Source organism: Sciurus carolinensis, chromosome 1 (assembly GCF_902686445.1).
Source record: "Sciurus carolinensis chromosome 1, mSciCar1.2, whole genome shotgun sequence".
In the NCBI taxonomy this organism is placed as follows: domain Eukaryota; kingdom Metazoa; phylum Chordata; class Mammalia; order Rodentia; family Sciuridae; genus Sciurus; species Sciurus carolinensis.
This window is the reverse complement of record NC_062213.1, coordinates 110,439,753-110,460,982: the sequence shown is the minus strand read 5'-3', so window position 1 is coordinate 110,460,982 and position 21,230 is coordinate 110,439,753. Positions and strand designations below refer to the sequence as shown.

General features: G+C 35.7%; 1 protein-coding gene across 6 annotated transcripts in view; it reads right to left on the bottom strand.

Moving 5' to 3' along the window:
* Positions 1 to 13,295: 13,295 nt before the first annotated feature.
* Positions 13,296 to 21,230, bottom strand: part of Lrif1 (ligand dependent nuclear receptor interacting factor 1) — a 21,409-nt gene continuing 13,474 nt past the window's right edge. For all 6 annotated transcript variants that reach the window (XM_047559463.1, XM_047559487.1, XM_047559497.1 and 3 more), the window contains one exon: positions 13,296 to 20,986. In XM_047559463.1, the coding sequence (XP_047415419.1) occupies positions 20,552 to 20,986 (435 nt within the window). In that variant the 3' untranslated portion in view covers positions 13,296 to 20,551. The remainder of the gene's footprint in view (positions 20,987 to 21,230) is intronic.

Below are 21,230 nucleotides of genomic sequence, written 5' to 3'. Positions count from 1 at the left end.
TGGCAAGGATGTGGGGAAAAAGGTACACTCATACATTGCTGGTGGGGATGCAAATTAGTGCAGCCACTCTGGAGAGCAGTGTGGAATTCCTTAGAAAACTTGGAATGGAACCACCATTTGACCCAGCTAACCCACTCCTTGGCCTATACCCAAAGGACTTAAAATCAGCATACTACAGAGATGCAGTCACATCAATGTTCACAGCCGTTCAATTCACAATAGCTAGATTGTGGAACCAACCTAGATGTCCTTCAAGTGATGAATGGATAAAGAAACTGTAGTATACATATATAATAGAATATTACTCAGTCATAAAAAATAATAAAATTATGGCATTTGCAGGCAAATGGATGAAATTGGAGAATATCATGCTAAGTGAGATAAGCCAATCTCAAAAAACCAAAGGATGAATGATCTCGCTGATAAGTGAATGATGACACATAATTGGGGGGTGGGAAGGGGGCAAGAACAGAGGAAGGAAGGACTGTATAGAGGGAAAAAAAGGGTGGAGGGAAGGAAAAAAATAACAGAATGAATCAAAGACCCTATATAAATGTATGATTACACAAATGGTATGCCTCTACTTCATGTACAAACAGAGAAACAAGATGTATCCCATTTGTTTACAATAAAAATAAATTTAAAAAACAAAAACAAACAAACAAAAAACAAAAAGAAAACAGAATATATTATTTGGAAAGCACATTGGAGTATATGTAAAAAAGGTGAAAATATAGGAAATATCATTCAACATGAAGGATTCAACAAAAAAGTGTAATGAAAGTTTAATCAGAGAGAAAAGAACAAGAATGACAAAAGTAACAGTGTCTGAGGATTTTCCAGAACAAATAAATGACATAAAATAACATATTAAAGAAATGGCAAATAAGACTAAAGAAAAACATATCCATATGTGTTCGTCAGTTTTCTGTCATTGAACAAAATACCTGAGAAAAACAACATAAAGGAGTTTCGGAGGTTTTAGTCCATGGTTGGTCAGCTCCATTACTTTGGGTCTGAAGCAAGGACAAACATGATGGAAGATGGGCAAGGCAGTGGAAAGCTGCTCACCTCGTGGCAGCTGGGAAGAAGAGAGAGCGACAAGAAGGGGCCAGGGACAAGATATAGTCTCCATCTGTACATTCCCTTACCAACTATCTCCAACTAGGTCCTACCTCTTGCAATTTCTTTCACCTGCCAATAATGCCCTAAGCTATGAATCCCTCAATGGTTTAATCCATTGAGGAGAGCCCTCATGCTCCAATCTCTAGCCAAAATTCCTACTTCTGAACACTACTTCCCTGGGGAACAAGTCTTCAATATATGAGCCTTCAGGCAACACTCCAGATCAAAATCATAGCACCATCCTTAGCCACATCATAGTGAAAACTAGAACATCATAGTCAAAAGTCAATGATAAAAAATGTATTTAAAATATTCAACTATCTTTAAAAAAAGGTAGATGGGCTGAAATTTTCTGGAACCTAAACAGAAGTGGAATAATGACATCAAAATTCTAAAGAAAAATAGCTACCAACTAGAATTCTGAGTCTAGTGAAAATGTCTTCCAAAGGTGGTCAAGAGAATGAGAAGGTAAGCCACAGGATGGGAGAAGATACATGGAAGGACACATCTGATAAAGAACTATCACCCAAAATACACAATGAACTCTTAAAAATCAATAATAAGAAAATGGGCCACCCAATTTAAAAATGAGCAAAGGACCTGAACAGACTTCTTATCAAAAAAGACATACAGATGTCAAGTAGACATATGAAAGGATGTTCAACATTATATATTATTAGGAAGTTGCAAATGAAAACAACAAAGAAAGCTTACTACACATCTAGTAGAATGGTCCAAATCCAAAACAATGAGATCATCAAAGACTGGTAAGGATTTGGAGCAACATGTACGCTTATTCATTGCAAGGAATTCAAAATGGTGCATACATTTTGGAGGATAGTCCTGCAATTTAAAAAAAAATTTTTTTCACTACTAGTGATTGAACTCAGGGGGCACTCTACCACTGAGCAACATCCCAGGCCTTTTTTTTTTTTTTTTTTTTTGAGATAGGGTCTTGCTAAGTTGCTGAGGATGGCCTTTAACTTGTGATCCCATTTCAGTTATTTAAGTCCTTTTTCTGAAATATTTTACTTTATTTTTTGTGATACTAGGGATTGAACCCAAGGGAACTCTGCCACCAAACTACATATTCAGTACTTTTTATCTTTTCTTTTAAGACAGGGTTTCACTAAGTTGCCAAAGCTCGTCTTGTAGTTGGAAACCTCCTCCCTCAGTCTCCTGAGTAGCTGGAAATACAGGTGTGCACCATTATACCCAAGAGGTCTTGAAGTTTCTTGCAAAACTGAACAATTCATACCGTATGATACATTCACAGAAAAATCTGCACATGGATGTCTATAGAAGTTATTAAAAATTGCTCAAATTTGGAAATAAACAAGATGTCCTTCAGTAGATGAATGTACAAAAGATTTGTGGTATATATGGACTATAAAATATTATTTGTGCTAAAAAGAAACAAATTTTAAGCCATAAAATGCATGGAGGAAACTTAAATTCATATTACTAACTGAAGGAGTAAATCTAAAAAGGGGACACATGGTATGATTCCAACTATATGACATTATAGAAAAACAAAAGCAAAAAAAACCTAGATAGGAAAAGGAGCACTGCTTTCCAGACATTAGTGGGGACAAAGGAATTAATGGGAAGAGTGCAAAGGATTTTATATGACAGTGAAAATATTCTTTATGACAGTGGTAGATACATGCCATTATAATATTTGTTAAAACCCATGGAACTCAGAGCACTAAGAAAAGCCTTATTGTAAAGTATGAACTTCAGGTGATTATGATGTATCAAGTCAGGTTCATCCGTTTTTTAAAATTTACCATTGTGGTGAGAGATGCCAGTAGTTAGGGAGGCTGAGAGTGGGCGGGTGGGGCAAGCTGTATATGAGGGTTCTATATTTCCACTCAAATTTACTGTGAACCTAAAACTGCTCTAAAAATAAAGTTTATTGATTAAAGAAATCAAAAGGAAATTTCCAAAAAACAATAATTTTGACTTATTGGGGGAGAGGGTGGAGCAGTGAATGAAGTTAAAGTGTTCTAAGTATTTTTTTGTTGTTGTTGTTGTGAGGTGAGTAAAGGTTTTATTTGATAAGACTGTTAAATTTGCATGTTGTCAGTACTTGGGTAATTACTGAAAGTACAGAAACAGTACAGATAACCTTAAATCTAATACAGGTAAAAAACAATCAAAAGTATCAAGGAAGGTCTTTTCTGTTGGTGGCACTAATAGCACAAAATAAAAAGGAAAATGTAAATCCAAATGATAAGAAACACTAATCAAAATAATTAAAGGTTCAATTTTTTTAAAAAAATTAAACCAAATAAAAGCAAAATGGTAACTTTAGATTATGTAGTGGGAAATGAGGCGGGGTATGAAAAATGGTGGAATGAGACAGACATTATTGCCCATGTACATGTATGATTACACGAATAGTGAGAATCTACATCGTATACAACCATAGAAATGAAATGATGTACCCTATTTGTGTAATGAATCAAAATGTAGTCTGTAAAAAATAAAAAAAGAAAAGAATTATGCCTAATAAAAATATACATTTAATGATTTCAAAAAATATTAATGATGATGATAAGGATGACAATATCAACAAAAACTTTCTTAAAATCAAGCAAAAATTAAGGAAAATGGCATTATTATAGGTGAAGGATCACTTCAACAGAAAAAAAATGTGTATCAATTAAAAATGTTACGTGCTTTATTATTGTAGTCTCAAATAAAGTCAATAGCTAACAGAACCGTAAGGAGAATTAAACAGAGTAGGATGTATCTAGCAGACTTTTTTCAGTGGTAGATAAAACAAAAAAATGTAAGAATCAGTAAAAATAGAGAAGATTTAGGAAACATAACAAATCCACTCGAATGTTACCCATCAAATTTGAATAATAGCAGATAATTTTTGAAAACACACATAGTGTATTAGTTTCTTATTGCTACTATAACAGATTACCACAAAATGTGTCTTCAGAAGCTAAAGTTAAGGAATCAACTGTTTGCTTCCTTTTGTAAGTTGGTTTTTTGTTTTTTTCCTCCCTCTGTTATCTTCTAGAGGTTGTGGCATTCCTTGGCTCCTGGTCAAATTACTCCAAAGTCTGCTTCTACTGTCACATTGCCTGCTCACTTCCACAGTCAAATCTTCCCCTCTTGTTCTTGTGATTACCTTGGTCCCACACGGATAAGCAGGATGACTTCTTGACCCTTATCATCTTCCCAAAGTCCTTTTTACCATATGAGAAAACATATTGAGAGGTTCCAGGCATTTGGAACATCTTGGGCAGGTGGAAATTATTCAGTCTACCACATAAGCATCAAATTCGACCATGTCATATGTCTCAAAAAGCATAAAAGAATCAAAGACACACAGGACATTATTTTGCCACAATAATTTTGGTATAAGTGAATAACAAAAAGATAACCAGAAAGATCCCTATGTATTTGGAAATTAAGAAGTACACTGTGAAACAGCCATACATCAACAAACAATAGCAATTAGAAAATATTTAAACTAAAATTCAAAGAAAACACTGTTGAGACATAGTGACTGAAAAAAAATTTTTTTTTGAACAGATGAAATGTACGAGATGTGTCTAAACCCTGTTAGAGTGAGGTTTTCTTTCTAAATTCATACACTGAAAGAGAAATAAGCTAGAATATTAAAGAGTTGAACTCTTACCTCAGGAAGTTAAAACCAAATGGAAAAACAACCTAAAAGGATCAGTTTCTAAGATTCTATCCTGTTCCAGGGTTGATGTGTTGTGGGATCTTGCTGTTCTGATTACAATAGCTTTATATTTTTTAATCTAGAAGAATGATGCTCCAGCTTTTTTTCCCTCTGTCTTTTTTGCCCAAGAGTACTTTATCTAGTTGGGTTCTTTCCCAGTTCCATACAAATTTTGGGGTTGTCTTTTTTCCCTTTCTGTGAAAAATGACATTTCACTTCCTTGGTTAAAAATTTCTCAGAAGTATTTGTTTTATGCTGTTGTAAATAAGATTATTAATTTCTTTTTCAGATTGTTCATTGTTTGTATATATAAAACATTGTTTTATGCTGTTGATCTTGATGTGCTGATTTTGTAAGCTGAAATTTTTTTTGAAATTTTTTGTAAGCTTTATATATTAGCTCTAGTAATTTTTTGGTGGAGTCTTTATGATTTTTCTATTTATAAGATCCTATCATCAGCAAATAGAGACACTTCCACTTCTTTCTTTCCTGTATGGATAACTTTTTTTTTTTTTGCCTAATTGCTCTGGCTAGTAATCTCAGTACTGTGTTGAACAGAAGTTGCAAGAGTAAGCATACTTTTCTTATTTATAATCTTAGAGAAAAGACTTTATATATAAAAACACTTAGAGAAAATCTTGTTATGTATAAACCTTATTTGTTGAAATATATTCTTTCTACATCTGTTTTTGAGAGTTTTAAACATGAACAGATATTTAGTTTTGTCAAGTTCTTCTCATGCATATATTGAGAAGGTTTAGGGTTTTTATCTTCATTTTTTAATATACTATCTAACATTTATTGGTTTATCTATGTTGAAATATCCTTGCATCCCTAGGATAAATACTGCTTAATTATTGTGAATGATCCTTTTGATATGTTGTTGCATTCAGGTTACTAGTATTTTGTTCAAGATTTTTACATTTTTATTTAACAAAGATATTAACCTATAATTTTTCTTGTGCTGTCCTTGTTTGACTTTGATATAAGGATCAGTCCTGAGTTTTTCTTAATTGGTAGGCTTTTAATGGAGTTTTCTATTTCATTGTTTGAAATTGTTCTGTTTAAATCATGTATGACCTCCTGATTCAGTGTAGGTAGGTCATGTGTCTCTAGAAATTCGTCAATGTCTTCAATGTTTTCTATTAGAGTATACATTTTCAAAATGATTTTTAATTATCTTCTGTATTTAAGTTGTGTCTGCTGTGATATTTTCTTTTTCATCACATATTTTAGTAATTTGGGTTTTCTCTCTTTTTCTCTTTGTTAGTGTGGCTAGGGGGTTATCAATTTTATTGATTTTTTTCAAAGAATCAACTAACTTTTGTCAATTTTTTTCAATTGTTTCTTTTGCTTCAATTTCATTACTTTCAAAGCTCTGATTTTAATTATTTCTTGTCTTCTACTGTTTTTGGTGTTGATTTGTTCTTCTTCTAAGACTTTGAGATGTAATGTTAGGTCATTTATTTGTTGACTTTTTATTCTTTTAATAAATGAGCTCAATGCAAAGAACTTTCCTCTTCATACTGCCTTAATAGTGTCCCAGACTTTGGTGTGTTGTATAGATATTCTCATTTACCTCTAAGTATTTTTTCCTCTTTCATTCTTGATTTCTTCTTGTATACATTCATCATTCAATAGTGTATTTTTTAGTCTCCATGTTTTAGAGTAGCTTCTATTTTTTTATTTTATTGATTTCTAATTTCAGTCCATCATGGTCTGATAGAATGCAGGGTATTATCTCGACTTTTTTGTATTTACTAAGAGTTGCTTTGTGGCATAAGGTATGGTCTACTTTAGAGAAGGATTCATGTGTGTCACCGCTCGTGGCAACAATTGCGTGGGTATTTATCAGAGGTGGACTGAAAATAAACTACTTTTCCTATATTCACTAATTTATAGAGGAAGAGAGACTTTGAGAGAAAGATAGGCTTTGCTTAGAGGAAGTTTTAGAGAAAGACAGGCTTGCTACGCTTATCAGAGATCTATTTCTTCTTAGAATTCTGCTGCTGCTTCTTAGAGGTGCGTCCTGCATCCTGTGAACTAAAGGGTGCAGCCTAGAGGTGTGTTCTCAGTTCTCCGCTCTACAATCTGCCTTCTGCCGCTGCCTACTGCTTCTTACTGCTAGCTGCTTCTCTTCTCTGCTAGCTGCTGCTTTTCTCTGCTAGCTGCAGCTTCTTCTCTCTGCTAGCTGCTGCTGCTTACTGCTGCTAATTGCCTTCTGCCTACTGCCCGCTTATATTCTCTCCAGGAGGCAGAGGGCGGGGCCACGCCAGTTGAGATCAGGTGAGGAGCCAGCTGCTCTATCACGGCAAAGGTCAAAATGAGCAGGCACGAGCAGGAGCACTCGGGAACACCTGTGCACGCATTGTGTGCATGGACTTAATTGAATACGGCCAATGATAAATCACCTGAGTGTGCTTATGTTAATTAACCTCCTCACTGCCGATGTGATCAAAGCAACCTCCGGCTGGCCGCCAGGCACCATCCTGGCACAGCCCACAAGGCACAGCCCCCAACACATGTGCTGCTGAGAAAAAAGCATATTCACTCATTGATGGATGAAATATTTTATATATATCTGTTAAGTCTAAATTATTGATTGTATTATTTAATTCTATAGTTTCTTTATTTAGTTTTTTTAAAACATCTGTCCAATAGTGATAGAGGTGCATTGAAGTCACCCAGTATTATTGTATTGTGGTCTATTTGATTCTTGAAATTGAGAAGGGTTTGTTTGATGTACATGGATGCTCCATTGTTTGGGGCATAAATATTTATCATCGTTATGTCCTGCTACTGCTACTGTTTAACTCCTTTCAGTAGATAGAAGTGACCTTCTTTGTCTTTTCTGGTTAACTCTGGCTTGAAGTCCACTTTATCTGATATGAGGATGAAAACCCCTGCTTGTTTACGTAATCCATATGAGTGATGTTTTTTCCTGTCCTTTTACCTTCAGTCTGTGGCTGTCTTTGCCTACGAGGTGAGTCTCTTGGAGATAGTGCATTGTTAGATCTTGTTTTTTAATCAAATCTGAAAGTCTATGTCTTCTGATTGATGAGTTTAGTCCATTAATATTCAAGGTTATTACTTATTACTGAGATATGACTTGTATTCCCAGTCATTTTGGTTTATTTCTGGCTTTTAATTTGATTTAGTTTCTCTTTTGACTATTCCTTTAGTGTAGGTCCTCCCTTTGTTGGTTTTCTTCTTCTTTTTTTTTTTTCACTTCGTCCTCATGGAATATTTTGTTGAGAATGTTTTGTAGTGCAGGTTTTCTAATTGTGAATTATTTTAACTTGTTTATCATGGAAGGTTTTTATATCATCTTGAAATCTGAAACTTTATTTTGCTGGATATAAAATTCTTGTTTGTCATCCATTTTCTCTCAGAGATTGAAATATGTTGTTCCATGGCCTCCTAACTTTGAGGGTCTGGGTTGAGAAATCAGTTGAGTTCTGAATTGGTTTTCCCCTATACGTAATGTCCTCTTTTTTCTCTTACAGCCTTTAAGATTTTATCTGTATTCTGTATTTTAGTCATTTTCATTATAATGTGTCTTGGTGCGGGTCTGCTGTAATTTTGAACATTTGGGGTCCTGTAAGCCTCCTGTATTTGATTTTCTATTTCATTTTTTAGATTTGTGAAAATTTCTGATATTATGTCATTCAAAAGATTGTGCATGCCTTTGGTTTGTATCTTGGCTCCTTCTTTTATCCTGATAACTCTTAAATTTGGTCTCTTCATGTTATCCTATAATACTTGGCAGTTCTGTTCATGGTTTTGTACCATATTCATTGTGTGGTCAAATTTATTTTCAACATTATTTTGTCTTCATTGCCTAAGGTCCTGCCTTCCAAATTGTCTAGTCTGTTGGTGATGCTTTCCATTGAATTTATAATTTGCTTTATTGATGCCTTCATTTTGAGAATTTTCACTTGGGTTTTTTTTTCCTTCACATCTCTTACTCTTTATTGAAGCAATCTCTCAATTCCTATATTTTTTCTTTGATTTCATTCTTTATACCATTCTTTACTTCACAGATCATATTAACAATGTACATTCTACACTCCTTCTTGTACATTTTTTTTCTATTGTGTTGTCACTGACTTCTCTCTTTGGGGCATCTTGGTTTGTTTGTGGCATTTCATCCTCTTGTTTTTTTCATGTTGCTTTTGTGTTTTTCCATTTAGTTGTATGGATCCAAGGCAATACAGATTCTACCATGTAGACCTATATTGTCACTGAAGATTTCCTGTATCCCACCTTTAAGCAGCAGACTAATATCAACAACACCCAGTGCAAACAATATACCATCTCAAATCTAGTAGCTCCAGCAAGGTGTCCAGTGCCCTCTCACTATAAACAGCAATTATGAGTCCAATCACTGTCCAGAATAAAAACAGAAAATTTGCCAGATTTACAATCTCAAATAATGAACAAAGAAAGAACAGAAACAGCATAGGACATGGTCTTCAAGAGTGAGAAAGAGAGAAGCCATAGGAAAAGTCCACAGGAAGAGTGGAAGAGGAACCAACAGAGATTGCTGTTAGGTGGATAAAAAGTAGAAAGGGAATCTAAGACAACAGACAAGCCAGAGGAAGAATACATATAAAGAAAAAAAAATACAAGAATATACAAAATATACAGCAGAACTGCAAAACTATGCATATATCACTGTCTTCAACAAACTGATGCACAAAACACACCCTGCTCCAAATATGGTGGAGAGAGATACCAGAGGAGGGAAAAAATAAAATAAATCTTGGTGGAAAATTGAACAGTTGTCTCTGCCAGTGTCTAAAATCTTCTCAGTCCTGTCTCTGACTTCCCACAAGATTGCCTGGCCCAGACAGATCCTGGAAGACCCACTCACTCACTATCTTGCCATTCTGGGCCTCAGATACCCTGGGTTCAGCCACATTGCAGCCCCAAGATCTCAATGCTACTGGAATTTGGAGAGAGAACACCAGGCATGAACAATCCTGAGAGACAGTAACTAGATGGTGGCAACCCGCACTCCCAGGAGGAGGGCTCCAGTTGCAGCCAGACCCATAGACACTCCGACACTGAACCTCCAGGTCCTGGCTGGTGTCCCCAGACAGGGGCAGCTGCTCCAAGATGGCAGTGGCAGTAAACCCACCAGCACCCTAAACAAACCCCAGGCTCTGGCCACATGCAACCAAACCTGGAGTCTCCCTGGCAGTGGACCTCTAGGCAGTGGTAGTAGCAGGAGTTGGTGGCAGCATGCAAGGGGTCTGCAGCAGCTGCAGACATTGGTGGCATTGGCAGCAGGCGGGGGGACTGCAGCAGCAGTGGTGGTGGTGGTTGCTGTGGCGGCCGATGCAACAGCACCCAGAGAGGAGACCTCCAGGTGACCTCCAGGGAACAGTAGCAGCTTTGGTGGCAGATATGTCAGCGGTAGCAGCAGTGGTAACAGCAGTGTAGATGGCAGCAGGGTGTCCAAGGCAGCCTTAAGGGCAGCAGACCTCCAGGGGATGGTGACTGACAGTGTCAACAGCATAGCAGTGCCCAGAAAAAAGACCTCTGGGTACCTGCGGCCACAGCATCAGAAGCAGCTGTGTCCCAAGAGAAAATCTCTGGGCCATGGTAGTGGTGCCCGCTGCAGTGGCGCCTGGGGAAAAGACCTCTGGGTGTCCGTGGCAGAGACCTCAGCGTCAGCAGTGCCCCGACCCCTAGGGAAGACCTCTGGATGGTGGTGGTGTCTGCAGTGGTGTTGTCTGTGGCCATGTGGGCAGCCTGGGCACCTGGAGCAAACCTGGCTGGGCATTTGGCTCTGTTACTTTGGACCCATGGTGAGGCAGCACATGTGATGAGGGCCGAGTGGTGGAGTGAAGGCAGGCAACTCATAGCTGAGAAAGGAAGAGGAGGGAATGGGTCCTGTTCTCCCTTCCAAGGGCAAAACACTTCCAAGTCCCACCTCTTAAAAGTTTCCACCATTTTCCAATAGTATGAAGCTAGGGAAGCCCTTAACACATGGGCCCTTGACTACAGCAGTATGTGACACTAAAATGGTTCTTCTAGGACTCAGAGCTACAGAAAAAGATATAATCAAAGATGTTACTCCACTTCATCCTCGCTAACATTTTTGCTTTATGTAACCAGAATCATTGTTTTTACCCTTCCTATACTTCCTTTGAACAAATGTTTTAAAAATACTATGTATTTTTTCTTTTTTTTCTCTCCTCTCCACTCCCCTTCCTTTCCCTTCCCTTCCTCCTCCTCCTTCTTCTTCAGATTGAACCTAGGGCCTGATGCATGCTAGGCAAGTGCTCTACTGCTGAGTCACATACCCAACCCTTGTCTTTTCTTATATTCCTACTTTTTTACATAAAGGGTAGCATGGTTTATTCTTCTATTTTGCTTTTTCTTGTTTTGTTATGCCATCTTGGAAATCACTCCAAATCAGTTTATATAGCTATTCCTCATCATATCCCAGTTATTTAGCATTCCATTGTGTGATATACCATAGTTCATTCAACCTGATATACCATAGTTCATTCAACCAGTGTGCCATGGGTGAACATTTATGTTTTTTCTACTAGTTTGCAATTTAAAACAATAAACTTTTGTATTCCATCAGCACTGATGAATGTACCTATTTTTCAACAGCCTTATTTATTAGTGTATTTTCATTTTTTTCAATATGATGAATGAGAAATGGTATCTGAAAGGTCTGAATTTGCATACTTCTAATTTTGAATGAATTTTAAAACTTTCCGAATGTAATTTTTATACCTATTTTTGGTACTGGGGATTGAGCCTAGGGGTACTTTACCACTGAGCTGCATCCCCACAGTCCTTTTTACTTTTTGGAGACAGGGTCTTACTAAGTTTCTAAGTGCTTAGGCTGCCCTTCGAAGTAGTGACTGTTGCAATCCTTCTGCCTTAGCCTCCCAGGTCACTGGGACTATAGGTGTATTCCCAACTCACTATTATGGTAAATTTCCTGCTCATTTGTTTTCTCTATTTTTCTTTTGGGTTTTGCCCTTCTTCCTAATTTACATTTTAATAACATCATTTGGCTATTGTGCTGATGACAAGTTGTAGGAGAATACTGGTGGAAGTTGAAAGGTAATTTCAGAAACCCAGATGAGAAAGTAAGATAATCACAGTAGAGTTAGTGAGCAGTGGTTAGCTTCCAGGTATAATATAACTATAAATCAAGAGAATCTCCTAAAAGACTTTCTGTAGAGCATAAAACAAAGAGAAAACTCTAGGGTAACTCCAAATATTTCCATTTTAATAAATGGATGACTGGATTTGCCATTAATAGAAATAGGGAAGACCTCAACTGAGGCAAATTTTGGGTAGGCTGTTTTTAAGTCCTGTGGGTATATACCAAAGAGTGGGATAACTGGGTTAAATGGTGGTTCCATTCCAAGTTTTCTGCTTTCCAGAGTGGTCTGTATCATGTACAAGAAGAAGACTGGGATCTTGATTAGAATAAGATGTACTCCATGTTTGTATAAAGAAGTCAAAATGTACTCTACATCACGTATAACTAAATAGAATAAATAATAAAATTGGGGTATGAATTATAATAAAATTGGGGCATGATTATTCTGAAATGTCCATTAGAATCCCAAGTGGAAATATCACAGAGGCACTAAATACAGAAGTTCAGAGTCCAGAGAGAAATGGATATTTTGATCCTCAAGAACCAGATGAGACCATCACATGAATATAGATGTAAAATAAAAGGTATAAAAGGATTGAGCTTTAAGTAACTCCAATGTTAAGAGAATCAAGAGAGAAAATAGCTAGAGATCGAGAAAAGTCAATGAAGTATTAGGAAAACAGAATGTGTCCTGGAAACAGAGTGAAGAATAAATTTCAATAAGGACAGAATGATCAAAGGTGTCAAATATTATTGACCAGTCAGGACAAATAATTGAGCATTAGATTTAGCAATATAATGGATAGTGAAGACCTTGACAAAAGCAACTTTAGGTCTTGGTATGGTGGTGCACACCTCTAATCCCAGTGATTCAGGAGGCTGAAGCAGGGGATCACAAGTTCAAGACCAGCCTCAACAACTTAGTGAGACTGCCTCAAAATTTTTAGAATGGACTGAGGGTATGTTCAGTAGTAGCATGCCCCTGGGTTCAATTCCCAGTACAAAAAGAAAGAAAGAAAGAAGAAAAAAAAGAATGAAAAGAAAGAGAAACAATCAATTCTAATTAGTGTAAATTTCAGATTGAGAGGGTTGAAGTTTGAGACCAGGAACATGTATTGTGGAGAATCTTATTAAGGATTCAAGCCACATTTCAGTATCATGAAATGTAATCTCAGAAGAAACATTGGTGCTTGATGAGTTTTATTATTTGCAAAGTCTTAAGAAATGAGCAGAAAAATAAAAAGTAGAAATAAAGAGGTAAGAAAATGAAATAAAATGGAAAATGAATACAATATGTCTATTATAGTTTTAGTTACATTAATTTTATTTAACAAACACTGATAGAATGCTTATTAGTCACTTGTCAGGCACTATTCCAAGAATCTACAAATACAACTCAAATGGAAGTTATCACCTGCAAGTCTTTAAAAAATATTTGATTGTTCTTTTTCCAAACTTTAAATATATCCAAAGAGGAGCCCATATTTTTTTAATCTTCTTTAATCTCTCTGGGTGATATTACCTAGTTCTATGACTTCAAATGATATCTTCTTACTGATAAGACTCCACCTATGCAGAATGCTGTCCCAATATTTCCCCTGAGGTTCAGATCCTTATATTCAATTACCTACCAAACATCACTACTTATGTGTTCAATAAATATTTCAAATACCCACTGTCCAAAGTTGAATTCACTATTCCCTGTAAACCAGTTTCTCTTCAGTCTTCTCTTAATGGTACTACTACCCATCCAATGCCTCAAGTTATCATATCTATAATCATGCTTAATTCTTTTGTCTCTTTACCCACACATCCAGTATGACTGTTAAGTCCAGTAGCCACTAAGTTCAAAAAATAAATTTTTCACCACTCTCAAAGCTGCCACTTGGGTTCAAGTCATCTTCTTTCACCTCAACCACTGAAATGGCCTCCTGATTGACTCACTTTTAGCTTACTTATCCATTTACCTCATAGCAGACAATGACCTTGGATCAGTTGCCTTCACTTCCCTATCAATAAAATTAATGAATTAGTACAGGCAAAGTACCAAAAAGTGGAAAAAAATGAATGATTATTCTAGTTTGTTTTATTTTCATTTTGGTTTTATTTTAAACACATAAATCAGCTTATGTAACTCTTCTACTTAAAATCCTCCAATGGTTTCTCATCACAATTATAATAAAATCCAAATGCTATTATCTATAAATCCCTATAATAACCTGCCTATCTTTCAAAATTTATCTCATTACATTTCCTTTTGCTTACTATTACAATGGCCTTCATTATGTTATTGAAACAAGGAAAATGCCTTTCTCCAACAGTCATAAACTTAAGTGTTCCTTCTGCTTGCAATGCTCTTCCCCAACAACCTTGTACACATCACCCACCATTAGGTCTTAATTCAAATGTCATCTCTTCAGAGTTTTCTCTACTTGTCTAAAATTACAACCTGTCAGGGCTGGGGAGATAGCTCAGTCAGTAGAGTGTTTGCCTTGCATGAACAAGGCCTGGGTTCGATCCCCAGCATCACACACACAAAAAATAATAATAAAAAAATAAAAAATAAAATTACAACCTGTCACTGGTCCTTTGCCCAGATTTTATTTTTCTTTCCACCACTCTCATTCTCCATAATTATTTGCCTATGTTCTTTTTTCCTTAATCTCTTTTGTAGTATTGTATTCCTAATACAGTATAATGTTGATCCTGAGTAACTAAAAAATCCAGTGAGATGTGGGAGTCATTACCACTTCAGTCACAATTCTAGATCTATGTTATTTGTGATTCTACTGGCCTTGCCCTCTTCCATGCTATTAGTTTCATATTCATGCTGACTCCCCTCCTAAAGGCAAAATAGCTGCAACAGTCCAAGTCCTTTTTGGATCCTAGGAGATAAAGTGCCTACACATGTCTCTGAGTTGATTGATCCCTCTTGCAAGAACATCATGAACTACATTTCTTTACAGGAATTATATTAAGTTGCATAGAGCTGTAGCTCACAAACTTACAGAGATGTAATGCTGTATAGCTTGAATCTTAAGGGTCCTCCATAAGTCCATGGGGTAAAAGCTTGGTCTCCAATGTGGCAATATTGGAAGGTGGTGGAAACTGTAGAAGCTGGAGCCTATTGGGAGGCCTTCGGATCACTGGCAGTATACCCTTGCAAAGGACCCAAGCCATGAAGTAAGACCAGCTCCACTATGCACTCCCCACCATGACATGCTGCCTTGCCACAGGCTCAAGAGCAATTGCGCTAACCTAACATGGGTTGAAATCTCTAAAATTGTGAGCTTAATCCCCCAAATCTTTATAAACTGATTGACTCAGGTATTTGTTATAGTGACAGAAAGATGACTAACACATGCAGTACACTGTCCTAATTTTTTGAGAGCGGTAGTAGCTGTTTGATTCTGCATTAACTATTAGTTTAAGTAGTTTAAAACTTTAGCATATCATGCTATACCTCAAATTGAGACTCATGTTTTTGGAAACTGCTGGGATAAAAAGCAAGCACTGTATTCCAATTAATATGTAACAGAAATTAAGGGTAGAAGCATCTGAAGTCTAAGTTGTACAGTGCCCAATTGTCATACCATTTAAATACTGAGGTATTACTTTTTTAAAGATAAGTATTTTTCTTCAATTTCTGTTATTTCTTCAAATGGTTACTATATTAGGACACACAGAAGGCAGAATTCTAATAATCCTCACCCATGATCCTTTTGTGGATGAGGCCTATAACATGATATCACTTTTGTTATGTTAAATTGTACAACAAAGAGATCATTGGGGTGGGCCGAATGTGATGATATAACCCCTTAAAAATCTTCCGTTTTCTATAGTTGGTGGCTGTAATCAGAGGGCTCTTAAGTGTGGGAATGGATGTACCACTGCTGACTTGGAAGTTTCAGGAAGTAACAGGGATAGAGTTGAAATGTTCCCCCAAAACCGCTTGAGAGAAAATGAGAACTACAGGCCTACCCATAGAGAATTATATTCTGTCAACAATCAGAATGAGACTGAAAGTAGAGCCTCCGAATAAAAGGCCAGCCTGGTTGACACATTAATTCTGGCTTTGTGAGACTTCAGAGAACCCAACCAAGACCACTTGGACTTCTGACCTAAGAAATAATGAGTGCTGTTTTAAGCTGCGATGTTGTTAATGTGTCATGCAATAATAAAAAACAAACACAAACATTTAATAAGTTGTTTTCACTTAATGGTACCATGAATAAATGTCTGAGACACTAAAAGTGCCCTGAACCAAAAAAGCCTGGGAGCCTGACTTAGACAAATCAGAGTGGAAAATAAACCCCACAAATGTACACCAATAAGGAAAGAATACAATGAAACCAAACACAGTACAGGGAACAAAATTAACAATGGAGGAAATTAAAAACAGAATGTTATTAGAGTGATGTTAGTTTTAGACAATGGAGAATAAAAAAATTGAGATGAGACATGACAAGTGGACAATTCCTTTTCCCAGAGTCCATAATAAATGGATCTGAAGCAATGATACCCACAGAAACTTCTGAGCTGAAGAAAGGCCTGTGTAGGCAGTTGAAGAGATTCAGTGTTGAGGAAGGAATTCAATCAAAAGTTTGGAACTGTAGGAAGATAAGTGTTCTAAAAATATCTGAGCAGAAAAACAAGAATCTAACAAGGTACTTAAATTATAAAGAGAAAATATTGTATCTGGGTAGTAAAACCAAACTGCTTTCAAAGGAATGAAGATCAACTGGCTCATGCTACTCTTTGGGAATTAAACCTATCCTTCCAGCTTTCACAACCATGATCACTCACTCAGCATTCAGCTACACTGGTATTCTTTTACTCTTCACATAGGACATACTCTCTCCTGCCTTAGAACTGTTGGGTTTGCAGATTCCTGCTGATGGGAAAGTTCTACTCCTATCTCTTATCCCTTCACTATTTAAATTCTGCTCTCCTTTCAAATCTCAGTTCATTCCTAATTTTTGAGGAAATATTGCTTTCTCTACCTTATCAGAAACAGGACATGAGACTGCAATTACATATAAAGGATGTTCAAAGAGTTGTACTTCAATTCAATTTGCTCCCATTGGACCTCTAGCCCTCATCATGGTGGCTTTTACTCCATGTGATAGTTGTCGTCACTGGCATGTAATGAAGAATGACTTGTTTTAAAAGGATCACCGGTGGTTGTACTGAGACAAGACTGTAGGGAAAGAAAAAAGGGAAAGGGTTTAAGAGGCTACAAATAATTCATCCCAGGGCCCAGAGCACTGAAGATGAAAAGTGGTCAGATTTGGAGTATTTTGAAAGTAGGACCAACCCAAAATGAAGGCAGGGTGTGAGAAAGGAGTCAAGTATGACAGGTTTTTTGGCTTTAGAAATTGGTAGGATATTGTAATCAACTAAAATAGGGAAAATTGTGGGTGAAGATGGTTTGGGTAATGAACCCAATTTCCATTTTGGTCAAAAGTTTGAGATGTTTATTTAAACATCTAATAGAGATTTAAATAAGCAGTTGGTTATACAAGTCTGGAATCCAAGACACATGTTTCAAAGTAAAGAAAATCTGTTGGTTGTCAACTATCGTGTTTAAAGTCATGAAACTGAGTGAGATTACCAAGAAAGAGAGCAGAACCAGAGAAGCAAATCAAAGGAATGAAACCTAGAGCACTTATATATTAAGAAATTAGGGAGAAGGAACCAGTAAGGAGACCAAGAATGAGCCATACACTGAGGCAGAAGTGTGAAATCAAAGTATATCAAGGTAAAAGCAGACAGGACACTTGGTTGGTCTTTGTAACAAGCTGATATTATAAAAAAGTGTATTAGAAGAACTTCATAAGGTACAACAGCTAAATAAAACAGTCCTAAATTTCATACTGCTTTGGAAAAAAAAAAAAAAAAAAAACAGCTCAAACTGATATTCTGGGGTCAAACAGGTGAATTTGATGTGACCATTGAAAAAAATGAAAGCTTATTGAAAGGTTGTAAACTGTTAACTTTAAAAGTAGGATAAAAATAAAAACCTTATTTTGATAAAAGCACATATGTATATGGGAGCACAGAGATAGATCTGAGGATACACATTAAGGTGCATGTGTATGAATGCTCAATGACAGGAGTGTGAAGATTTGATTTTTAATATTTTAGCTTGATGTATTTTCTAATTTTTTCACAATAAACATGCATTACTCTATAATAAATGTTTTAAATGTTTATCAAAGTCATTAATGATATATGAAATTATTAAGAAGACTGACAGTTGACCTTAGGATTAAGTAACATGGAAATCACTGAGGACCTTAACAAGATCTGTTTAAGTGGAGTAGATGGAGGAAAACCTGACTGGAACTGTAAGGCAGTTCTACAAAATGTTGTTAAACAGTTACTGTATAACCCAGCAATTACATGCTTACATACATGCTCATGGTAACTGAAAATATGTTCACACAAAAATTTTTACACAAACATTTATAGCAACATTTTTAGTGGCCCAAAGTGGAAATAATCCAAATGTCCATAACAGATGAATGGAAAAACAAAGTGTGATACAATTGGCCCTCTTTGTCTGCAAGTTCCACAACAATAAAAAAATTTTGTCTGCACGGAACACATACAGACATTTTGTCAATATTTCCAAAGCAATACTGCACAATTATCTACATAGAATTTACATTGTATTAGGCATGACAAGTAATATAGAAATTATTTAAAGTATATAGGAGGAGATGAGTAGCTTAAAAGCAAATGCTATGCCATATTATATAACAGACTTAATTATTCAGATTTTGATATCCCTGGGGAGCATTCTGGAACCAATCTGCCAGATATTGGGGGATGATTATATATTCATATAAGAAAATATTATTCAGCAATAAATAATGAAGTACTGATACATGCTACCACATGGATAAACCCTGAAAATATTAGGCTAAGAAAAACAAAACAAATACACACACAAAAAAGAAAAAATATTGTATGATTCCATGCAGATGAAATGTTTACAACAGGCAGTTCTACAGAAACAGTGGTGCTTAGGCAGGGAGAGATAGGAAATGGGTGATGACTATGGTACAGGACTTGTTTCTGGTATGTTCAAAGTGTGAGTATTGATGGCTGTATACCTCTGAATAGAATAACCACCACTTTAAAAAGGAGAATTTCATGCTATGTGAAATATATTTCAATAAAGTTATTTGTAAAAATAAAAAGGCAGCAGAATCTAGTTGATGTACTTATCTCAATCCTGTTCAGTATTTTTTGATTTGCTATTTTTTCTCTTTGGTTGCCATGACACAGTTTTTAAACCTTATTTTTTTTCCCAGGGATTAGCGAATCATTTTCCAATTCTTCTCTCTTCTTAATCCCTATCCCCACACTACTTTTAAACTCTCCCAAATTAAAAAAAAAAAAAAAAAAAAGATAGAAAAATGTATGCCTCTACTTAGAAAAACTACATTTCACAGTTTAAAAGTATCAAATGTGATCACTGTTCAGATCTACTTTTTACACAATCTATATAACATATGTATATATATCAAAGGGGGAAAAAGGAGGAGTAAAAGGAGAATAGGGGGTACTGCTGCCTAATAACACATCACTTTAGCCAACAATGTATCAAATAGCCTGAATTCCAAATACTATTTTGGATTATATAAAATAACTCTGTCAAATTACAAAACAGGCATCCTTCACTCTTGGAAAGTGGTTAAACATTTAAATAATGTTGCTCTAATACATTTTTAAATGAAATTTTAAAAAATCAACAATGGTAGGTAGAAGCTATAATTTTATGGGTAACGAAACCAAGAGACTACATATATAAAGTCAATGGTAAATTTAAGTTTACTGCTGATTTCCTCTCTTGGACTGTACACAATAATTATCTATTGTTGGACTAACACCTGAGCAATTTAGTTAAATATACAACAATAACAAAAATCTTATACAAATATTCAAACTTCAGAAGTTTTCGGTTAAAATAATAGAAAAATATAAATTTTTTCCTTCCAGAAAAAGGTATCCAAGAAAATGGTTCCGATACCTCATGTAGATTATTCAACAAGTAATCTATGACTCCTTTTCTGTATTCCTTAAATAAAATTCTACAATCAACTGACCAAAAAACAGGTTTCACAGTCAAAGAATATGAACAGATTTCATTTTCAGAATACACTTATACCTTAATGATAGTCCCTCTGTATCTGTAGTTTTGCTTTCTGTAATTTTAGTTATCCACCGTTATCCAAAAATACTAAAATGGAAAAATCCAGAAAGAAATAATTTTTAACTTTTAAATTCTATGTCATTTTGAGAGGTGGCTCAAGACATGAATCATTCCTCTGTCCAGAGTATTCACACTGTATATGCTACTTGACCATTATTCAATAATGTAACTTATCAGAGTGACTGTCAATAGTTAACACAGCACTTGAATACAGGATTCAGTACTATCTCCACTTTCAAACATCCACTTGAAAAGCATCCCTGGTAGATAAGGGTGGACTACTGTATTAATACAAAAGTCTATTTAAAAAACAATTATTTCATATTAAAGACTTTCAGTACAGAATATTTTATTATTTTTGGTGCATCTTCTTACGCATTTCTTCAAGAGCTGCTTCTTTCTCTCTTAGCACTTGCTTAAGTCGTCTTATTTTTTCATCTCGGATGGTTTCTTCTAATTCTGGTGGTGTCACTGGGAAAATATCTTCAGTATACTTTTTATTAAAGGAGTTACTTTGTTCAAAAGCTGCACATGAACTCAATGCACCTTTCTCCTCCTCATGGGAACAGTGTTCCACCTCAGTTCTCTGTTCTTCTCTGATTTTGCTGCGGCCTGTGGGAATGTTATTTTTTGATACGACTGAAGTCGGCAAAACACTGCACAGCGGTTGAGAACTGGTGACAATAGATACCCCATTTATGACTGTGTTGCAAGTACTCTCAGTTTTTCTCTTCTTTGTGTGATCCATCTTCTTAATGTTTTTTGTTTTTCTTTTCCTATTAAAACTCTGTTGCAAAGTTGAATAAAATTACAAAAATAAATGTTATTGCCATATATATATAATGTGCTCTCAAACTTAACAAAGTTTGCAAACACAAATATTTAGCAATTAAATGAAATTTATTTGGGCAAACAATAGCAAAAAAGTCCTGAATCCCACTGTGTGGTACTAAAACAAATAGCAATGTCCTAATCATAGTCACTGAGAATAAACTGCTTAATTCACATTGTTCCTGTCCAAGTATTAGAAG